We start from the raw sequence: 19201 nt of genomic DNA, 5'->3' as shown, positions 1-19201 counted from the left end.
TAGGACAAACTGGGAGTCGGCAAACCAAACGCTCTCAAGTTCCAGACCCAAATAGTACTTTGCTTTCAAATGGGGAATTTTGGTTCGACTGAACTTCAGCCAAGGTATAGTTCTGTGGGACTAATCTGCTCTCCCATCCTCTCCCCTTTCACACATGGTCTTCACACATTTTGCCTCCTCCAGCTTTTTCAAAACAGTCCCAACTCCTGCAACAGAGCCGGACCGCAAATGAGCAGATTGTTTTTATTTGAAAGTGCTGCTCACTCAGCAAATGCACCCCTCTCTGAAGAAATGCAAATTGCCTAACACTGAAGAACAGCCTCACAGGCAGAGCTGCACATGAAAAATGAAAATCCCCCTGTAGGGGAAAAAAAACTTCTGGGTAAGGAATAACTCTTGATCTTCGTGATGGAGACGATGTTGGGAATTAAAGGGAAATTGTTAAGAAAAACAGAATCACAATACAGTTTGATTCCGTTTTTAATAACATGTATTTACCAATGTGCTATCAGCTTGGCAAATATTCAAGATTGCAAGGAAATTCAACTTCCATTTTGTTATTTGGCAGATTAAAAAAACAATTAAATTATGTACAAAACAGATGCACAGTATGCCTTGCTTGAAACTTAAGATTTTTAAAAAAATTATTTATAAGGATAGGGGCATGAAAATTTAATTTAATGTTCACCTTAGGTAATTTTGTGTCTTATTGTTCACAGCAATTACCATAAATCTACATATCAATAAGCGAGAACAGATGTCAGTTGTTACAAGTGCTTGCCAATCAGGCCTGTTAAAAAGTGACAGATGGATGGTGATAGAACATTCTCATAAGGCCTATTAGCACATTCGCAGGAAATTTTTGTAGTGCTGCACAGTCACAGATGCAGTTCTGTGAAAACACGGGGAAATTTGAGAGCACGAGATTTACATTTTACAACTTCTTGTGCTGCCTCCGACGCAAACTTTCATACAATGAAGCAATTTGCCTCATTTCAGTCACCGCAGCTTCTCTCCTGTGATAACTGTAAATTTGGAATTACCGGGTATTTGTAGAGGAGGCAACAGAGACATGAGCCATTCCTGAAGACTTCTTAAGTCTCATCAGTTCTTGGGTTTCCAAACCATAATAAAATCATGTTAGGAAATAGTTGAGGTTTGCTTGCTTAACAAATTCCTAATAAAGGAAGGCGCTGGCTATATTTTAGTGACAATATATGCACGGACAATTTCAAAGTCAGTGGTGATTATCAGAGTCAAATCTGGATAGCTCATAAGCTGGTCCCAATAACCTGACTTCCTTTTCTTTGGGAATTTCATGCTTCCCAATTATTAGGATTTATTCCTTCTGAATTTAATCCTGACTGCAGCTTAAAAAATTGTGGATTAAGGTAAAATTTATCATCTCCAGGCCAAAAAGCAACCATGTGGTAACCCTGACATCAGCCATTCCGGATGTTGATGTTAAAAATGGGGGTAAAGGCTTCACAGCCTGTGTCTGAAAGAGTGCGATGCTATTATGGTAATATTCTAGGAATTAAAACAGATGGGAGACCTGAGTGCTACCTCCATCAAACCATATATACTCTGTGCCTACCTTTAGAACAGCTGCTTATCTGAACAGTGCTTAAGGTCTCCTGACTATTTAGTGTCGGATTTAGCAAACAACTTTTAAGTCCACATTTGATTCTGCTCGGTTTTATAAGAGTATATGCTTAAATCCGACTGGAAGTTAGAGTCACTAGTTGACTCACATTTCAGCATATTTTCAAGTTATGCATGTTCTAAACACATTCCTGGCAAGAAATGTGCTTTTCTCAATTGAAACGTCCCCAGTCCTAGTGGGAAAGATTAATCTGATCTAACTTCATCTGAATAAAAGTTATTCGCCCGGGCTCTTGCTATAGTCTAAGGAGAGAGAGGGAGCAGATGATTCATCCGATCCTAAAATAGATAGATTAACCCCAGGCCTTGGTAGGATGAACTGCAGCCTGTGAGCGACTCCCTCCTCGTTGACATCCAACGAAGACCTGACGCCTAATTTCCAAACTGCTGAGGTTCACTGGGATGAATTCCACCCACAGAGGGGCCGAGGCAATAAAAAACCTCTCTCCCTCCTTTCACTGGTTACGGAAAGCCCAGCCAGAGTTACAGATCTTGTGCTCGGACTTGGCCAAACTTCCACATCATGCGCTTTTACCAACTGAATAAGCACATCTTGTAAACGGCCGAGCATTGGTTTTCCTCTCAAGGTGACTCTCCTTCTCCTGTGAGCAGGAGCAATGCGTGGATTGAGAACAGCTCCAGTTGCTTCAAACTCTGCCTCTCCAAAAAATGCGAAATGCAGTTGTTTAATTTATTAGCTAAAGAAAAAAAAAAAAAGCTAATTCTATGGGTTAGATTAAATAGGACTTCTGATGGAATTACTGTTACAAAAGCTGAGGTCAACATTTTCAAAACTGGTAGTTATCTTTAAGAAACAGTTATCTCCCTTGAGCTGGAAACAGTTTCTCAGTGACCTTTACTTTTAATATGATATCCCTAAAGAGGTCATAGCAGGAGAAGCCCTCCTTCAGTATGGCTTTGCTGGAATGGAGCCACCAAAGAGTCAGAGGATATAAAGGATCCTTGGGCCAATGCAAAAGTATGGAGCTTTTGTGCAGATGGTCCTGGCTTCCAACTGGTCCCTCCAGATCCACTGAGCCAATCCAACAATTAGAGGAAAATATTCAGAAAGCAGAACCTCGCAGAGTTTCTCTCACCCATCTGCTCCTACAGACTCTGCAACAGGAGGAAATCTGGCTTGGGTAACAGAACAAGGGTGAAATGGATTGAACAGGGCTCAGAAAGGGCCAGAGGTTCAACCCAAAATGGAACCAAACTGTGAGAGAGTTCGGAAAGGTCTGGAAAAAAAAGCATACACTGGAAAAATATAAAAATTCCCAGCTGTAGAGGTTTTAGGGATCTGAAAGCCAAAGCAAGAAAAGCCAAAAGCATGGTTTCTTCTCCTGCATGACTTCAGAAAGCAAAATACACTGTCTGTTCAATGAAATTAAGAGAGTGCCTTTGTGTCTTTTATGAGTAATGTACACGTTTATGTACCCTGAACAGTCACACATATAGAATTCGGTATGAATCAGTATTTATTCCTGCCAAAATATTTTACATTAATGGACAATAGAAAATCTTCATAGAACATATATTTTTGAACATTTCAATTTTCTACAATTACCCTATGTAATATAAAACTTCCCTGTTTACACTGTCTATATAGTACTTTCCAAGTTCTTCTTATCAGGAGCAGCTGAGGGAGCTGGGGGGGTTTAGCCTGGAGGAGAGGAGGCTGAGGGGAGACCATATCGCTCTCTAAAACTACCTGAAAGGAGGTTGCAGTGAGGTGGGTGTTGGTCTCTTTTTCCAAGTAACAAGCAATAGAACAAGAGGAAATGGCCTCAGGCTGTGTCAGGGGAGGTTTAGATTGGGTATTAGGAAAAAATTCTTTACCGAAGGGGTTGTCAGGCACTGGAACAGGCTGCCCAGGGAAGTGGTTGAATCACCATCCCTGGAGGTATTTAAAAGATGTGTAGATGTAGTGCCTCAGGGACATGATTTAGTGGTGGACTTGGCCGTGTTGGGTTTGTGGTTGGATGTGATGATCTTAAAGGTCTTTTCCAACCTAAACAATTCTATGATTCTTAAACAGGCAGGCTGGCTTAAATAAGTGCAGCTTTTTAGGGTCTGATCCAGCACCAGCCAAATTCAATGCAAACATTCAAGTGACATCAATCTCCTTTGAGCTAAGCCTTCCATGCAATTTGTGTATATTTGAAGGAGGAATCTTTTTTTGCTTGAAAGGTTGCTAGTGCTTAATGTAGCTTGCATTGTCTTTTTAAAGTACGACAGTCAAATCACATAACGTAATTCATTTACATTATTAGCCTTCCCCAAAGACAAAGCACAGGCTAGACACTGAGGCTTGGGAAGCATCTGAGGGAAAATATTGTCTTTAAATTAGCATTAACAGATATCAGAGGAGGGAAGGAAAAGTGAGGAAGTGCCCACTATAAAATATGCACTTGATGCTTGTACTTGTGCGTTTCACAAAGGACAGTGAAGCGGAGTTTGGCAAGGTAGGGTTAGCGGATGTAATCAAGACCAGGGGATTACTATAACAACAAAGGCAGCATTGCCAACTCTCCCAATTTTATTATCTTCTCGACATATTACACTGTTTTCTTTGGTTTGGCTCCAGAAATAAAACAATTAAATGAAGATATCTTTTTTCAATAAAAATGAGAAAACCTAAACTTGGGAAGAAGGTGTGGAACCTTAAAGCTTGGAAAGCTTAATGGCAAACTGCTGCTTTTTGTCTCTCACGTGTTAATATTTCACAAATTTTGGATAAGCCAGTTTCATGACTTGCTTGGATGTCATGTGTGGTTTCTGAAGGCAGGGCAAAGGCAATACCAAACATACAGTAGGGCCAGTGGGCTGCTACAGCGAGAACAGCATTTATTTTGGAGCTGGTGCTCTGTGTGTTTGATGTCTATATGTTAGCAAGGTCTTGACAAGAATCTGTATTTTTCTTTGGACTGGATCCCCAGCTCTCAAACAAACTCCAATTCTCTTCAACCAAAATTGCCTGAAAACCCCACTCCTTTCAACAAAACCAAAGAAACCCTGCTTTCGCCACATAAAATCTACTTTAACCAGACTGAGGCATGATATTAGGAGAAGGAATTTAAAACTTCACACTGAAAATCAGTGTCTTTGCTCTGCTAGGAAAGAAAATTGCTTTGATATAACAAATAATATCGCTGAGGACTGCATAGCAAATATTTCTTCACATGTGCATCAGGGAGTGTGCTGTGTCCTTTCTGCTCAGTACAGAGACAACATGAGCTTTAGCAGTACAAATAAATACTTGCAGATCCAAACATCGCTAATTTTGGTCAAGAAGGTGGCTGTATTAGAGGTCCTAATTTAGCAAACTGTGACTTCATTGAGAATTAAGCACAAAAGAGATGATAGAGCCCTGACATGTATGTAAGAGTGAAATTTCAATGGCTCACGGCTTTTGATCAAACTTTTAGTGTCTGAATTCAGTGGTAAGCACACCCTTTGACTTCAAAGATAAAACTTGGACCTCTCAAGCTCAAATTTCAAAGAACTTGCAAAGAGCAATGACGGGTCTTCTTTAGCACATTACTCAATTTCGTCTAGATTTTATTCCTCAGCTTGAAACATTTTATTAATAGGCAAGCTATATGCAATATGGAAATATATATTAGATTCGTTTTTGTAAAATGAACATATATAGCTTAAGTTAAAAAACTCTGGGCCTCTACAAACATTCGAGGATGGCTTCAGTAGGTAATGCAGGATCTTGCTGCAGACACAGGATTATTTTCTATTCCTTTCACAAAACATGATAAACGAATCTTTAATACTAGATGCACAGTATAACAGAGCATCACATGGTTTCTGAAGAGAGGTCATGAACTCTCAGTCCTAATGATGAAATAGCGCTTAGTCTTTGGCACTTTCATGTAGAGCTGCAGCTTGGAGAGAAATTTAGTATCACTAATTTGACCTTGAACATCAAGGTTTAAGACTTACATGTTTTGGGGAAAGAAAAGAGTAAACCTCAAGCTGTTTTGATAACATGAATGTAAGATTAAAAAATACATATTTTCTAGTAGAGGCAGTCAGTCATTAAATTATCCCATAGATGAGAGCATTAGCAATCTAATCTTTAGTCGAGAAGGCATATCCCTCAAGTAACAATGACATTCCACTACTATTTCTGAAGATGAATTTCTCCTAGCCTCAAGACCATACGGTTTTCAGAGAATAAGTCACACCCCGGATTGAGAGCCCATCCTGAAATTACTTGACTAAAATTCTTAGTTTCAACACAGTTCTTGGAGACAAAACTGAATCTACACTAACAGTGAGAAACAGGCAACATAAAACTTCTAAGGTGCACATAATGCAATATATATCACATTATTTTTCCTCGGTGTCTCAATTCTTTCATTTTGTAGACCTAACCAAATATGAAAACATTAAACACAATCTCTGAGCTCAGAGCTGCTTCCAAAAGTGCCAAGTATAAAACTGTTACTGAACTGCTCTGTTCTGTTTATCATATTAAGATACATTTTTTTGATGAAAAAATGCTAGATTGCAAGTGTAACATAATAGAACCAGCAAGCACTGCCAGCAGGTCTGAGGAAGAGAGAATAATTCAGAGATATTGTCATCTGTAGGCCAATTTATATTGTCAGACAGCAGGTTCACATTAGTCTCTGATGTCACTGCAATAATGGCATAATACAACGATTGAGCAAAGAATACCTGTGGGGTATAGCTATACAGTGCGGTATATCTATACCTGTTACAGTATTTCAGGATTCATTCAAAGCAGAAGACCAGGATTAAAAGAAGAGTGAGAAAATGGTGTTCATAAAGACTTCTGAATATTTTAGCTCTTGTTTTGTGGTGATGAAGCAAGCGTAATGTTGTATTTCATTGATTCAGTGGGTTCATGATTAAAATAAACTAATGTAGCAATTTAGGGGTTTTGTGCTTCCTTTTTTTTTTCTTCCTCTAACAAGAAAAAAAGCTTTTTAACAGTTTCTCGCGGCAGGCATAATGTGCATCTGTGCTCTGATTTACTGCACATGCTGCCTTCTCTAGCATCATGTTAAGTTAGGGTATCAGCATGGTAGGTCACACAGTGGGAGTGACCTTTTGCTAATCACTACACATCAGTTACTACTGGCACACAGCTCATTACTAAGAAACCCTCCAACTAGCTGGCTTTCAAATCCGCTCACACTTTGATTTTTTTTTGCCTTTTCTTTCTTTCTTTCTTTCCCCAGACTAAAGATTATACTTTTATATAAAAGCTTCTGTTGTGCAATTTTGTCAACTAGGGTTCCAAGTCAAAAAGGCACCCAGTTAATTTTCCATGATTATAAAAGGAGCCTGAAAATTCATACTGAAGGTAGGCCTGTAATCTTGGGTTTCATTAAAAAGGTCAGAACATTTTTACTCGCCACCTATTATTAAAATGTTTGAGGGCTGCCATTAATTTGATTTTTCAGGACACAGAAATCTCACTGGAAATTAGAATGTAATCCTGCTGTTGCTTTACTGACACTTTTCATAGGGTAGGATACGGCTGCGGGGACTAAGAGCTCTCCTGCAATTTACAATTGGTTACTTTGGACAAATGGCAGGTGACTAATGCAAGACAAACTGTTTGCACAACCTGGGAGCACTGGGTTTAATTTCAGTTTCTGAAAGAGGGGAGAAAGTGTTTCTATTGACGTTGAACCGCGAGCTGTCCCCTGCCAATACATCTGCCACGTTTAATACACAACACGCCCCTCCACCCCCGACAATGCGATTATTAGAGGTACAGAATTCAATAGCTTAAGAATACAAAACATAGCTGGAGCAAAATGAAATGATTTTTAACTTACCGGCCATTTGCTGAATGCCGCTGAAGGCACCCAAGTTACTGGAGGAAGTTGCTTGCTGCAGAAGCTGCAAATTAACAATACAACACAGCAATCTATCTGACGTTAATGTAACAAATGAAGATAAAACTAAAATGAGCTATCATTTCACATTTGGAGTATTTATGCTTTCCTTTACATTTATATAGTCTCTTGCTTCTGTCTGTTGTTGGAATGAACATCCCTAGAGTCAATGTTGTAAATCCACATTAATGTCTAATCTCTATTAAGAAACACAGAGACACAAGGGAAACTCAATAACATTGCTGCTTTAAAACAATTAATCAATTTATTCTTTTTAACAACCAGGTGTTAAATCTATTTAAACCAACATAGCGTGACTAATTACAACCCTCTGTAGTCTAGTAGTTACCATAACTCATCTCTGTCAATCATGGTCCATTCTCCCCCACCCCCTTGAATTCAGTTTTTGCTTTATTATCTTTATGAATCAAGCTCACAGATACTCATTAGACTGGTATTTGTATGTATCACAATTTAGCCTACCTCAGTATTAATTAGCCTACCTCAGTACTGATATATATTTTTAATTGCCAGGTAAATTGCTGTTTATAATTATACCACTATACCAACGCATTGTACGTATACAAATGATGTATTTATGCATACACAGTACATGTATATGGACGCCTCTCTTTGTCCAAGTCAGAACCACCAGGAACTACCCGAGTGATCCAAAAGCTGCTCGCTCAGACCTCTCAACTCCAGAGCCACAAAAGGCAGAGAACCCCTCTCGGCTGCGCTCCAGGGGAGTCTCTCTTGGCCATCAGGAACTGAGACGCGCGGCTGTGGATTTCAGGTTTCTCCGACAGGGGCAGCAGCTGACGTCTCTTTCTCATGTTACAGAAATACCGTTTTAAATTTATGAGAAACAAATTGCTTTCCCCTGCCATCCTCACTTTCTGTACAAGGTGGTATGAACCACGCGTGTTTAGCATTGACAGGACCACGCATTAAAGTGAAAGCCATTTCCAAATGAAAATGTGGAAAATTAGAGGATTGAACCGCAGCGTTCTAGTCTAGAGGCTGCACCATATAGATACGGCCCTTACAGTGTTCAGCTGCTTATCTGTCCTCCCCTAAGGAAGAACATAAATTTTATTCCAGCTATAAAAAAAAGACTCTAACATTCAAAAGAACAATAAAACTAATGGAATCAAATTTTATTTTGCAGCACGAGTAAACTTTAAATGCTTGCCTTGGACAGCACTGACACATCTTGAAAAGTTCATTCAAATTCTATTCCTTGTTATTTATTTTTAGGCCATGTGATAAACATAACAGATGTTTTATGTACAGGAAGACACGCTATGTATCCTGGAGGACTTAGCAATTTCTTGCAGGGAGTTTACTATAGCTGATTTACTGTGGTTCTCAAATATATACATTATAATATAGCCACTGCCTCTGAAATGAACTTACAGCTAGGTATTGTGGTGTGAGTCCTCCAAGACCTGTGAGGTTTCCCCAAGTGGCAGTATTGAGCTGTTGCATCTGCTGTGCCAACTGCTGCTGCAAACGCCGCTGCTCCTTGTCCTTTTGGGTATCGGCAAACTTCACCACGATTGGCGAAGAGCAGCCCTGTGGTTAGAAAGATCGGGAAAGACAGAAGGGTTAAATCCCACCGAGTCACCCTCGCATCGTGAGCTCAGCCGTGTCCCATAGGGCCACCGGCAATGTCATGACCTGATCGCTCACCCTCTCTTTGTGACTGGCATACGTAGGACCACAAGGACTAAAATTTTCAGCTTCTTAGGAAAAGAGACTATGGAGAAATTATCGATTCCCCAGTTCTTTTTATAAAGTACTTTTCCTCAGGCTGTCTCTTCCTCCCAGCTATCAAAACTGCTTCCAGGGACACCGAAGTGTACCAGTCCTCTTTAATTAAGCTTCACAGCTGATGAGATGGACGTGATGCTTTGTCTGCAGTCTGTTCTCAAGGCATCGCCAAAGGGAGAGGTGTCCAACCCCCCTGCTGCCAGGGACCGCACAGCCAACACCACCCTGCCACCACGGTCTGGCTGTGTGGTCACACTTGGTGCAGCTGGCTCGTGTACCCTACATAAATAGGCTGTGAGCAACTGATTTACGGCAGCACCCATCATCAGCGGGTCACTGGTCCTTTTCGTATCAAGGACCCCCAGTCCCACGTGAGCACAAGGGGCGATGCTGCTAGGACAATTCACCCACCTGCGGTCCGCTCCCAGGCACGCTTGGTATCAAGCACCCTTGAGATGTGAACAAAGGGCAGGATGCAGACCAAAAGTAACTAGTTCTGGTGACAGCAGCCCATTCCTGATTGCCACTATTTCTTCTGTTGCTTCTATGAGCCTCTTATTACGTGATATGGGAGGGTTGTAAGACACCTTAGGAAACAGGGGGGCTGTAAGAAGGAACTAGGGATCTGGTCTGCAGCCTACTCCTCATATGTGTCTCAGGGACCCTTGGGAAGGAGTAGGAGGTCATGGGCCGGACGGATTTTTGAGGCCAGGCGGATATTTCCCTTGGACTTCAGATTGAGTATTCCTGGGCAAAGTCACTGAGAGAACAAGACGTGAATATGAAAGATGTCTCTGTTGCTCTCGCTCTACTTTTTTTCCCCTGCTAACATATACGAATATGCTTTCATATTTTAACCTTTCAAGTCTTCATTGTTTTCAATTCAAGGAAGCAAACTATGTACTGCAATGATTCAGTTCTTCAAATTAATTCAAGCATTTTGTGAGTCACAGAAACTGTCAATCCATTGCATACTGTTTTCCAGCTTCACAGGATCCAATGAATAACTTCCCTCTACCCGCCATGCTCTGTTATTCTAATTTCTTGTCTAACTTCAATCTGAATACAATGGTAGGAGTGAAAGGTGACTCAAGTCCAAAAAACACAGCAGCACCTTGGCCAAAGTGTATAGCGTGGGATGGGGAGCGGGGTTGTAATATACCGAACTCTTCCCATGGCTGCTCGCACAACACTCTGAACATCTTCAGAAAAGTTCCTGTCCTCTATCATTTACAAAAAGCAGCCATGTACCTTTTCACTGAAGAACCTTACACCAGGAGAAATGATAAGAATATTCACAATGAACAGATGAAATGATGAAATAAACCACAATAATAATGTCTCTGGTATGAAGATCTCCCACCAATACTGTTCCTTCAGAATTATCTTAGAAAATCATCACTTGTGACTTATTATTCCATCTCCAACTCCTTTCCTGTGTGTTTCATTGTAAAAACGACTTTCAATGTTTCAGTGAGAAAGAAAGGAGACATATACCACTCCAGCAATCAAATAAAGATTATGGAGTCAGCTTGTTACGCAATTACCTCTCTCTAGTGATTTTTATATTAATGTTAAAAACAAAACCCTTAAAAAAAAAGAAGGAAACAGGAGCCAGGGGATGGAGGGTGTGAGAGACTCTTCTCTGGTTTCTATTTAATATGAGGTTTGGTAGCAATGGGCTAAGAACAACCAGAACTTACTGCCTTCTACCTAGTTGTACAGGAGAATCAAGTCTATTTACAAAGAAATAGGAATGAATTTCAAAGGAAGAAATATTATATGGCTATTTCAGTTCTCAGTTCAGCAGCTCAGCACTCAACACTACAGCTGACATCATATTTATGAATGCTTAAATGGCAGTAAATTGTATAAAAACAATATCTCTGCAATTTATGAATCTATAATTCATTTTTTCACTGTCTGCTCTATATTTCATCACTTCATCATTTTCAAGAGAGCAAACATTCTGAAGACTGAAATTATATGTAGCAAGTGGCTCTATATGAGAAAAGGGTTGTTATTGTTGCATCAAATTTACTCCATGATAACAAATTAGTGTCTTCTACTGGTGCTGCATTTGAATGCCTTAAGCAAACAAACAAAAAAAAGGACATAGAGATAAGATAGAAGAACAAAAACTTTAGAGCGGCAATTATGTTTTTAAAATCAGTTGATTTAACTAGGTCAGAAAGTCAGGTGGAAACAGTAGTAAGAAAATTCATTATTCTATGAGACATGTTCATCTGGACATTAAGATCCCCATTGTTCTTTCTTAGCCCGCTTTGAAAATTTCTCTCAGTCAATGATGCGTGCCGAAGAACTGAAAATAATGAAATCAGAAAAAATACTCTGCAGTAAGTGGGTTGAACTGTAATTGTGTACTACATATTGTCCTCCTAGCCCACTCTTGTTTGCAAAAACCATGAAACAAAAGCGTCCAAGGACCACTCTTTGAGGCTGAGAGTTGAGATTTAACACCAGCTAACCCAAGTTAACCTTTTACTAGAAGATTATGGGCAAAAATGAGCAAATTTTTTTTGCTTAAAGAATGATTTCTGTTTTATGCTCTTCTACACACAAAGCATGCAGCTCCCTTCCTCATTCAATGGCTTAGTTTTTCTACCCATTTAGTGCCATTTTCCTCTCAACAGCTGTTGCTGCCTTCATATTTTTCTTTCTGTTGTCAAGGTAGTAGCTACAGACTCCTCCGCTGAGTCTCTCGCTCATGGAGCTGGAGGGGGTACTGCTTCTCTCCAAGAAGGGACTCTCACTCTAAGCTCAACTGGCACAAAGACCCAATGTTCAAAGGGCAAAATATTTGGAATTGTCTTGCCACTTTGGGGATCTCACTAATGACGTCTCTAAAGGTGTTGAGAAGTATTTTGATCCAACAGTGACTATTCTACAGAACTAATGTCAACAGGAGTATCACATCAAAATGCAGCCTCTTTTGGAGCACTGCGTTATAACAGAAGAATGGAAGAATTGGTCTGGGAGGTATTATCTCTTTAATTTTACCATCTTCTGAAGCAGAGTTGTGTAAAATTCATTTTGCTAGACAGAAAAATACATTAAAACACATGGAAAAATATAGGTAAAACACAGTATTACCAATAAACATTTCCTTTTTACTTGGAATCAAACCCAGAAAAACATATAGAACTGAATTAATGGAGCAGTGCATGGCAGACAAATTACGAGTGTTATTTCAGAGACTCAAAGTGGCAGGTTTTTTCACAATATACTGTTAGACTGCATAGCTTGTATAACAGCAGCTTTCTAGTAAAGATCATTTCAATTATTCTCATCTCATTGGCAGATTCTCATCTAAAACTGTATACTCAGGGTCTAAAAATGCATTGCACTGAAAAGAAAACACATCGATTATAAAACAAGCTCAACCAAATTCAAACGTGATGTTTGGAAAGACAATTAGCTTTGCAATGCCGATACCGTTACTTGTAGTATACAGGAAACAGTGACATTTTCATGCACTGGCTTGATTTTTATCTTCTCCTTCTCCTCTCTCCACCCTCCCACCCCTGATCTCCCCACTTGGCTCGTTACACAAAGCAGCTCAACGACATGACGCAATAATGATTGTAGCACCCAGCATGCTTTGGGAGACTAGAGCATTGCAAAGAAAAATCACTGAAAAAAAAAAATAAATTGAAAGGTCCTGGTGGAAAAATAGATAAAAAAAAAGAAACAAGTGCACATAACATCAATGCCACCTCTGAGAAAAATCATCACTACACGAAGATACAGTATACATAATACAGTATAACATGCACTCTCCAATGATAAGCTAGAAGATCCAGAGTAAGTAAAGACTTCATACTTGTGCGGTTTTTTGTGCAAAATTCTGAAAGACCATGACAAAAATCACAGACTGAAAAAAGTTTTGAGATTGCCAGACAAGCCGTGGCATTCGATAACCACTCCGGTGAACGGGTCGTTAGCCTGCAGCTATAGTCACATTAAGTGAACAGGTTTAAAGTTTTGTGTTGCTCATCATGATAAAATATGAGGCCGTAGAGGCAGTTTGGGAGGAAATAAAGAGCGTTGCTTGCGAGGGGCCAGCCACGATGGTGCTCTGCAGGAAGTGCCACACTTCGATATGCTCTGTCATCATTAGCATTTTTATTGGCTACATGAAGAAGGAGACATTGTATGAACTTAAAAAGAGATTCTATTTGCAGAAAAACACACGCACTAGTAACTCAGCGTGGCCAGGTTAAATGTCTTGAGCTTTTTCTCAGAGCACTGCAAACCACAACACTTAAAAATCTATTTAAAAGAAACGAAGACTTTTCTTCGGGAGTGTGTGTGTTAAAATCAAAGGTAATTTACTCATCGGATATATTCTGAGTATGGCTGAGGAGCGGTATTCACAGCATTTTTATTTACTCCTGAATGCCACTGAAAACATGATCAAGAGCTGTGTTTGGATACCACACAGCAACCTTATTGTGCACTTTCAGGTCATTAAGAAAAACAAGCTTCACAATGAGAGGTAGAGTGAGTCCGTAAAAAGTTTAAATCTGTGATTGTCATGTGTCTGATCTTGTCCAGGAGAGCATGGCTTTACCATTCGCAATCATTTGCACAAAGAAAACAAAGAAAGGGCAAATGATACAGTACTGTACCTCCATGGTCTGAGACTGGTGCATGGCTTTGATTGCATTCTGTGCCATTGCCCTTGTAGAAAATGTGACAAACGCACAGCCTGTGGGAACAAGGGGACAGGGAGCAGGAAAGACAAAAAACAACAAGACAAAAGGGTTGGACGCTTGTTAAACCAACACAGTCTACGAGAACGGCCACAAGACGACACTGTTCTCAGTAGTACATAAAAATAAACAACTTCTCTAGTTTATTTATCGACAGTGCTGACTTGCTAATCTGACCATAGATGAAAGAAAAAAAAATTAGGTGGGGATGGGTGAGGAGAAAGGGTCATTTGGTTTTTGTTGGGTTGGCTTGTTTGTTTGTTTTTTTTCTTTTTTTAGCCACAGGGTTTGAAATAAGTAAGGTTTTCATGTAGAGTTTGGATTGCATAGTTTAGTCTATTCAGGCCATGCATTAGCAATTGCTTGCTATGGCTTTTGTGCAGGTAAATTGTGGATAGTGAGTAAGTGACTGGCATCACTGGCAGCTGAACTGGGAATTTAATAAAGGAGTCCATAACATCACATATTTCCGTGATGCACCAAGAACAGCCATACAAATAAGGATGAGAAAAAACTCCACCGTATAGCCTGTGACTAAGTGTGAAAAGACTCAGACAAAATTCAATAATGTAGGTGAAATCTCAACATTTAAGAAAATAACAGATTAAAAATAAAAATCTTTAAGATTTTTGTTTCTCCGAGTCCAAGGTACAAGTATAATTTGTTGATCTATGAAAGCTACCACCAACTTGAACAATTCTGAAGCTATGTGCCTGAATAACGAAAAAAATCACTTTTCTCCCTCCTCAGCCTTTTAAATTGTAATGAAAAGCTAGTAGGCTAATGCCTGGGCTATTTTTCCACCCTTTTACTATTGTCAGTCATACCTACACTGGGCATGGTACAGGTCAACTTCTTTAGTGAATGACTCGCTGCCCTTTTGACTAATAAAAACATTGCCTTCTGAGATTTACATTTTATTCTTCATGCACCCTTGGGCATCTTAAAGAAAAAGACTGTGAAATTAATGCAGATTCAGGCTGGTTTTGTAATAACACCATGGCACACTAAAAGCTTAGCTAAAGCAACACAGACTTATTTCACTTGTGATCTCTAATGACTTTAAAAGTGCATTGATTTTCAGCTCCCTTAGCCTTGCACAGTTTGAACTTAGGTTTCAGAGAATAATTTAGTGTTCCACTCAATTTCCTCAAAACATTATTATTATTACTACTTAAAAGGTTTCCAAATGAAGCAAATCTAAGCACTGAGAGGCTAAAGCATATTGTCATTTTAGAGCTAATGCATGAAAGCTACATTCTGGCATCAAAAATACAATATTGTTGCCCCTGTGGCCAATGGGCAAAATAAACCATTTTGCAATCCAACAAGCAACAGATTGTTTGGTTTATGTAAATCAGTTTGAGGCATAAAATACCTTTTCTTTTTTGCTCCGTGTGTACCTGGTAAGATTATCAAGTCAAGACTGTATTCACATTTTAATCAAACAACAGTAAGAGAAAGCAATGCCTGATCATTACCCAAAAGCACTACATCTAGTCATGAAAATAAAGTCAATGCATTTTTGCATCATGCGGTATTTTTTTCTTCTCTTTAACGTAAAGGCCCTTGATACAAGAGAACCTAAGCTGGCTTATGTACCTCTGACCAATAAGCGAGCATCATAATGTCAGAAGTCAGAACTCTCTTACGCAAACTTCACGGCAGTGTCATGACTCTTTACGTATTTCTCAGGTAATATAACAGGTGATGATGTCTCACTGCTGTTTAGCCACACTACGTGTTGCTATACTATTCTTATTCAGCAACAGATTTCCGTCAAAGAAAATGATGTAACAAAACAGCTTTCTGTACAGCAATCTAGACAAAATGCGCAGTAGAAGGGTAAATAAACTACAGTACCTCTGCTAGATTCCATATTGCTGCTGTGCACTAAAATTAGAGAGGCCCAAATTTACCATCCGTCTCAAAGTAATCTCTTACAAACATTTCTGTTATTATCATTAACAGAGGAAATAACACCAAGGGTTTTCATTTCTCGTCTTGAAAATTCAATGGGGGATGAGCACAAATAGAGATATACTGGAGGGCAGGCAAGAAACCCCATACAGAGCCTTGAATAATATTGTTTATAATGGTCAAGAAACTGCTTCATTCACTTTTTTCGCTCTCATTATCCAGGAGCGTGTACCGTAGTGACAATTACCGAATGGAGGTTTAGAATGCATAAGAAGCATGTAAAATGTCAACAAAAATCAATAAGACACAGTTTATGCATTTATCACAATTTCTACCCAGCAGTACTTCTGTAAGTAACTTACTGAGAGATGTTGCAATTAGCAGGTCTCAAAAGAAATGTGAATCAGCAGAGAAATAAAGCTGTGCTCCTCTCAAGATAAAGCAGACTCTCCTCTCCCTTAAGCTTTTTCTCTTTTTAATGACAAAGCTCAGCTGTTGGGGACTTTCAGTGCCCAACACTGCTGCAAAACTGCCCTCCTCATTTCTCAACCCAAATCCATTTGCGTGGATCCTGTTGCCTTTGTCGTGGAGTGAAAAGACCTTCGTAGCAAATCTCTGTAAAGTGCCATATAGCAAGCTACCAATTCAAAAGAAACTTGTTCTCCGGGCAAGGGGAATGCCTGATGAATGAGGTTATGTGGCTTGAATATGAGCATTTGGAAACAGCATTCCACAGAGAAGATGGGACTGCATTTTAATTATGGTTTGCCAGCCAGAGGCTACAAGGTTAGGTCCCCTTGTTATCTCCAGTAGGCAGGCCGCTTCCCACCGATGGACAGTGGCCATTTGCACAGTAAATACCCAATTTGCTTCAATAACCAAGGTAAAAATTCAGCAGACAACATTATTTCTAAATTATTTGATAACCTAGACCTTCAGTTGTCACCATCAAGAACCCCAATTAAATGCTAGCTAATTTAACCATCTTCCCAGACATTGCTATGTGTGTTCACATCCAAGGGTTATTTTTTCAGCTACCAAACTTGGACACTCACACACAAAATTTGAATATTTATTATGTGTGCACAAACATATTATTATGTGTGCAATATGAGATCCTACATATTTTATTGTCTGTGAACCATGGGATCCTCTCCTTCATGCCAGGCGGCCACACTGGAGGGGAGCTAAGCCTACGTCATAGGATTCAGCCCCACTTAACTCAATCACCGAACTTGCATATATAATTTAGGTGTTCAGAAAAGCTGTTGTTCTGAGATGCTTATATTCTCTGCGACAGTCAAAGGCAGTACCTTTATTTTCCTACATGGGGTACACATGTACTTTAGGAGGATGGTTTTGCTGGGCACCTAGAATTTAATCAGAAGTTGGTGTCTAAGGACCCTGGATTTCACTCGTGCCTCAGTGGTTTCTGATGGGTTGGGAAAGCCCTTTTCAGCATACTCTCACTCACTATATCTCATGGATACAGGTGTTCTTTTGGGAACATACTGCCAGCTTTAGGACTGTAAATCACAATTATGAGAGGACAAGACTAATCAGATTTCATGCCTCGTGGTGCAAGGAAACAAGAAAGATTTCCTTGGCCTCTTACCTCATCCTGTGAAACACCATTGATTGTAGTGCTGTGGGCTGAGGCCTTCTGGACCGATAGTTACAAGCAAACTATTACTATTCTACCATACTGAGTCCCAATACTTCAATTACTCCCTTCTTACTGAAGCTATGGAGCTCTCTGGGAGAAAAAACATGGAGAGGGGGATATTTCTATAGCTTCTGCCTTGAAATTAGTTCGTTTTGTACCACCAGCTACCTAACTACAAAAAACCCCCACCAAAATTCCTTTTGTAATTATGGCCAACCTACAATTATTTATCACCTCTGGTTTCAAAATGTCTGGGGTCACTAACAGAAACAAAAGGGGAGGGAGAAAGAAGGTATAAGAGTTTTAGTTGCTTCTCCAAGGCTGCTTTCTCACCCCCTACACCAGGTAAATGATTGACTGGGGAAAGGCTGCTTGAAGTAATTTCCTCTTGCAGGCAGAATCAGAGGGAGGCACTCAGCCCTGTCACGGAGGAGATTTTGGAGCACATTATCGCATTTGCCATCTCAGCTGAGAGAACATCTAAACTCACAGGGTTGGTCCTTACCCCCCTCCCACCCCAAACTGAAAAAGAGTTTTGAAGAGGCTGCAAAATTAGAAAAGCTTCCTCCTCGACCCGTGCCATCCCAAACCTAGGGCTCGCTGCTCGAGCGATTGAATTATTTGAAATATTAAAAAAGCTCAGCACTGCCCTGTTTCAGCTCCCACTTCACTTCAGTCTTCTCATCTCAGGCTTTCATGGACTATTTTGAAATGTTCAGTCAGCAGTTCACCCACAGTCTAACATAATGTCAATACTTGCGTGCTGCAAGTGAAGTTGGACATTTTTAAGTATGGAGGCCTAAAGGTAAGGGGTCTGATTTCATACCTACACAAGAAACCTCCCACATAAAAATACTGTGGTCTACCAGAGGTTCTAAACCCCCCAGACCCTCAGTGAAGCCAGAGAGAGATGCACAATCCCTAGACATTTTTGAGTCAGGCCTAGAGTTAAAAATTTAAGTTTAAACCCCATAGTTTTAAAGTTCTGGAGATGAAAGCAGGGCAGATGTAATAAATTTTTTAAAAAAATACAGCAACCCCTCTGACACAGACGAAGGCTCAAGAGATTTTCAAAGTCATCCAAGCAATCACAGCGCTACGTATGGTGGCTGCGCAGCTGGTGGTGTAATGGTCGCACTACAGCTTCCTAGGCCACCGTAAACAAGGTTTTTCTTCACTTTCTGCGAAGAAACAATAGTGAAAAGCTGCCAAAATACTCCTGCAAAAAGCACTTGGGATCCTCTGAGATAAAAGCCTCTATTTAAAGAAAAGATAAGGATCGAATAAAAAGCTATGGAAATTGAAGAACGATAAAAATAAGCTCTAGTTGTGTTAAAATATTTCTAGCTGAGATTGCAAAGTAGGCTTTCCCTTTTCTACACTGTGCCAATATAGCACAGTCTGAAGGAAGGACCAGCCAGGAAGCTGCCTTCTAATGAAGACATCACACAAAAATCTTAGTGGTTAAAATATATTTCAGCTACAAATTAAGACATTGAATTGTTTATTGCACAGACATTTTGGTCATTAGGTATAGCTTAAGACACAAC

The 19201-nt window shown here is 39.8% G+C and overlaps 1 protein-coding gene across 7 annotated transcripts in view; it reads right to left on the bottom strand.

Annotated features, from left to right (window-relative positions):
- CELF2 (CUGBP Elav-like family member 2) overlaps positions 1-19201 on the bottom strand; it is a 373584-nt gene that overhangs the window by 43647 nt on the left and 310736 nt on the right. For all 7 annotated transcript variants that reach the window (XM_064442812.1, XM_064442795.1, XM_064442849.1 and 4 more), the window contains 3 exons: positions 13982-14061; positions 8973-9131; positions 7494-7557 (listed from right to left, as the gene is read on the bottom strand). In XM_064442812.1, the coding sequence (XP_064298882.1) occupies positions 7494-7557; positions 8973-9131; positions 13982-14061 (303 nt within the window). The remainder of the gene's footprint in view (positions 1-7493; positions 7558-8972; positions 9132-13981; positions 14062-19201) is intronic.

This window comes from Phalacrocorax carbo, chromosome 1, assembly GCF_963921805.1.
Source record: "Phalacrocorax carbo chromosome 1, bPhaCar2.1, whole genome shotgun sequence".
NCBI lineage: Eukaryota > Metazoa > Chordata > Aves > Suliformes > Phalacrocoracidae > Phalacrocorax > Phalacrocorax carbo.
This window is presented reverse-complemented; position numbering and strand designations above follow the sequence as displayed.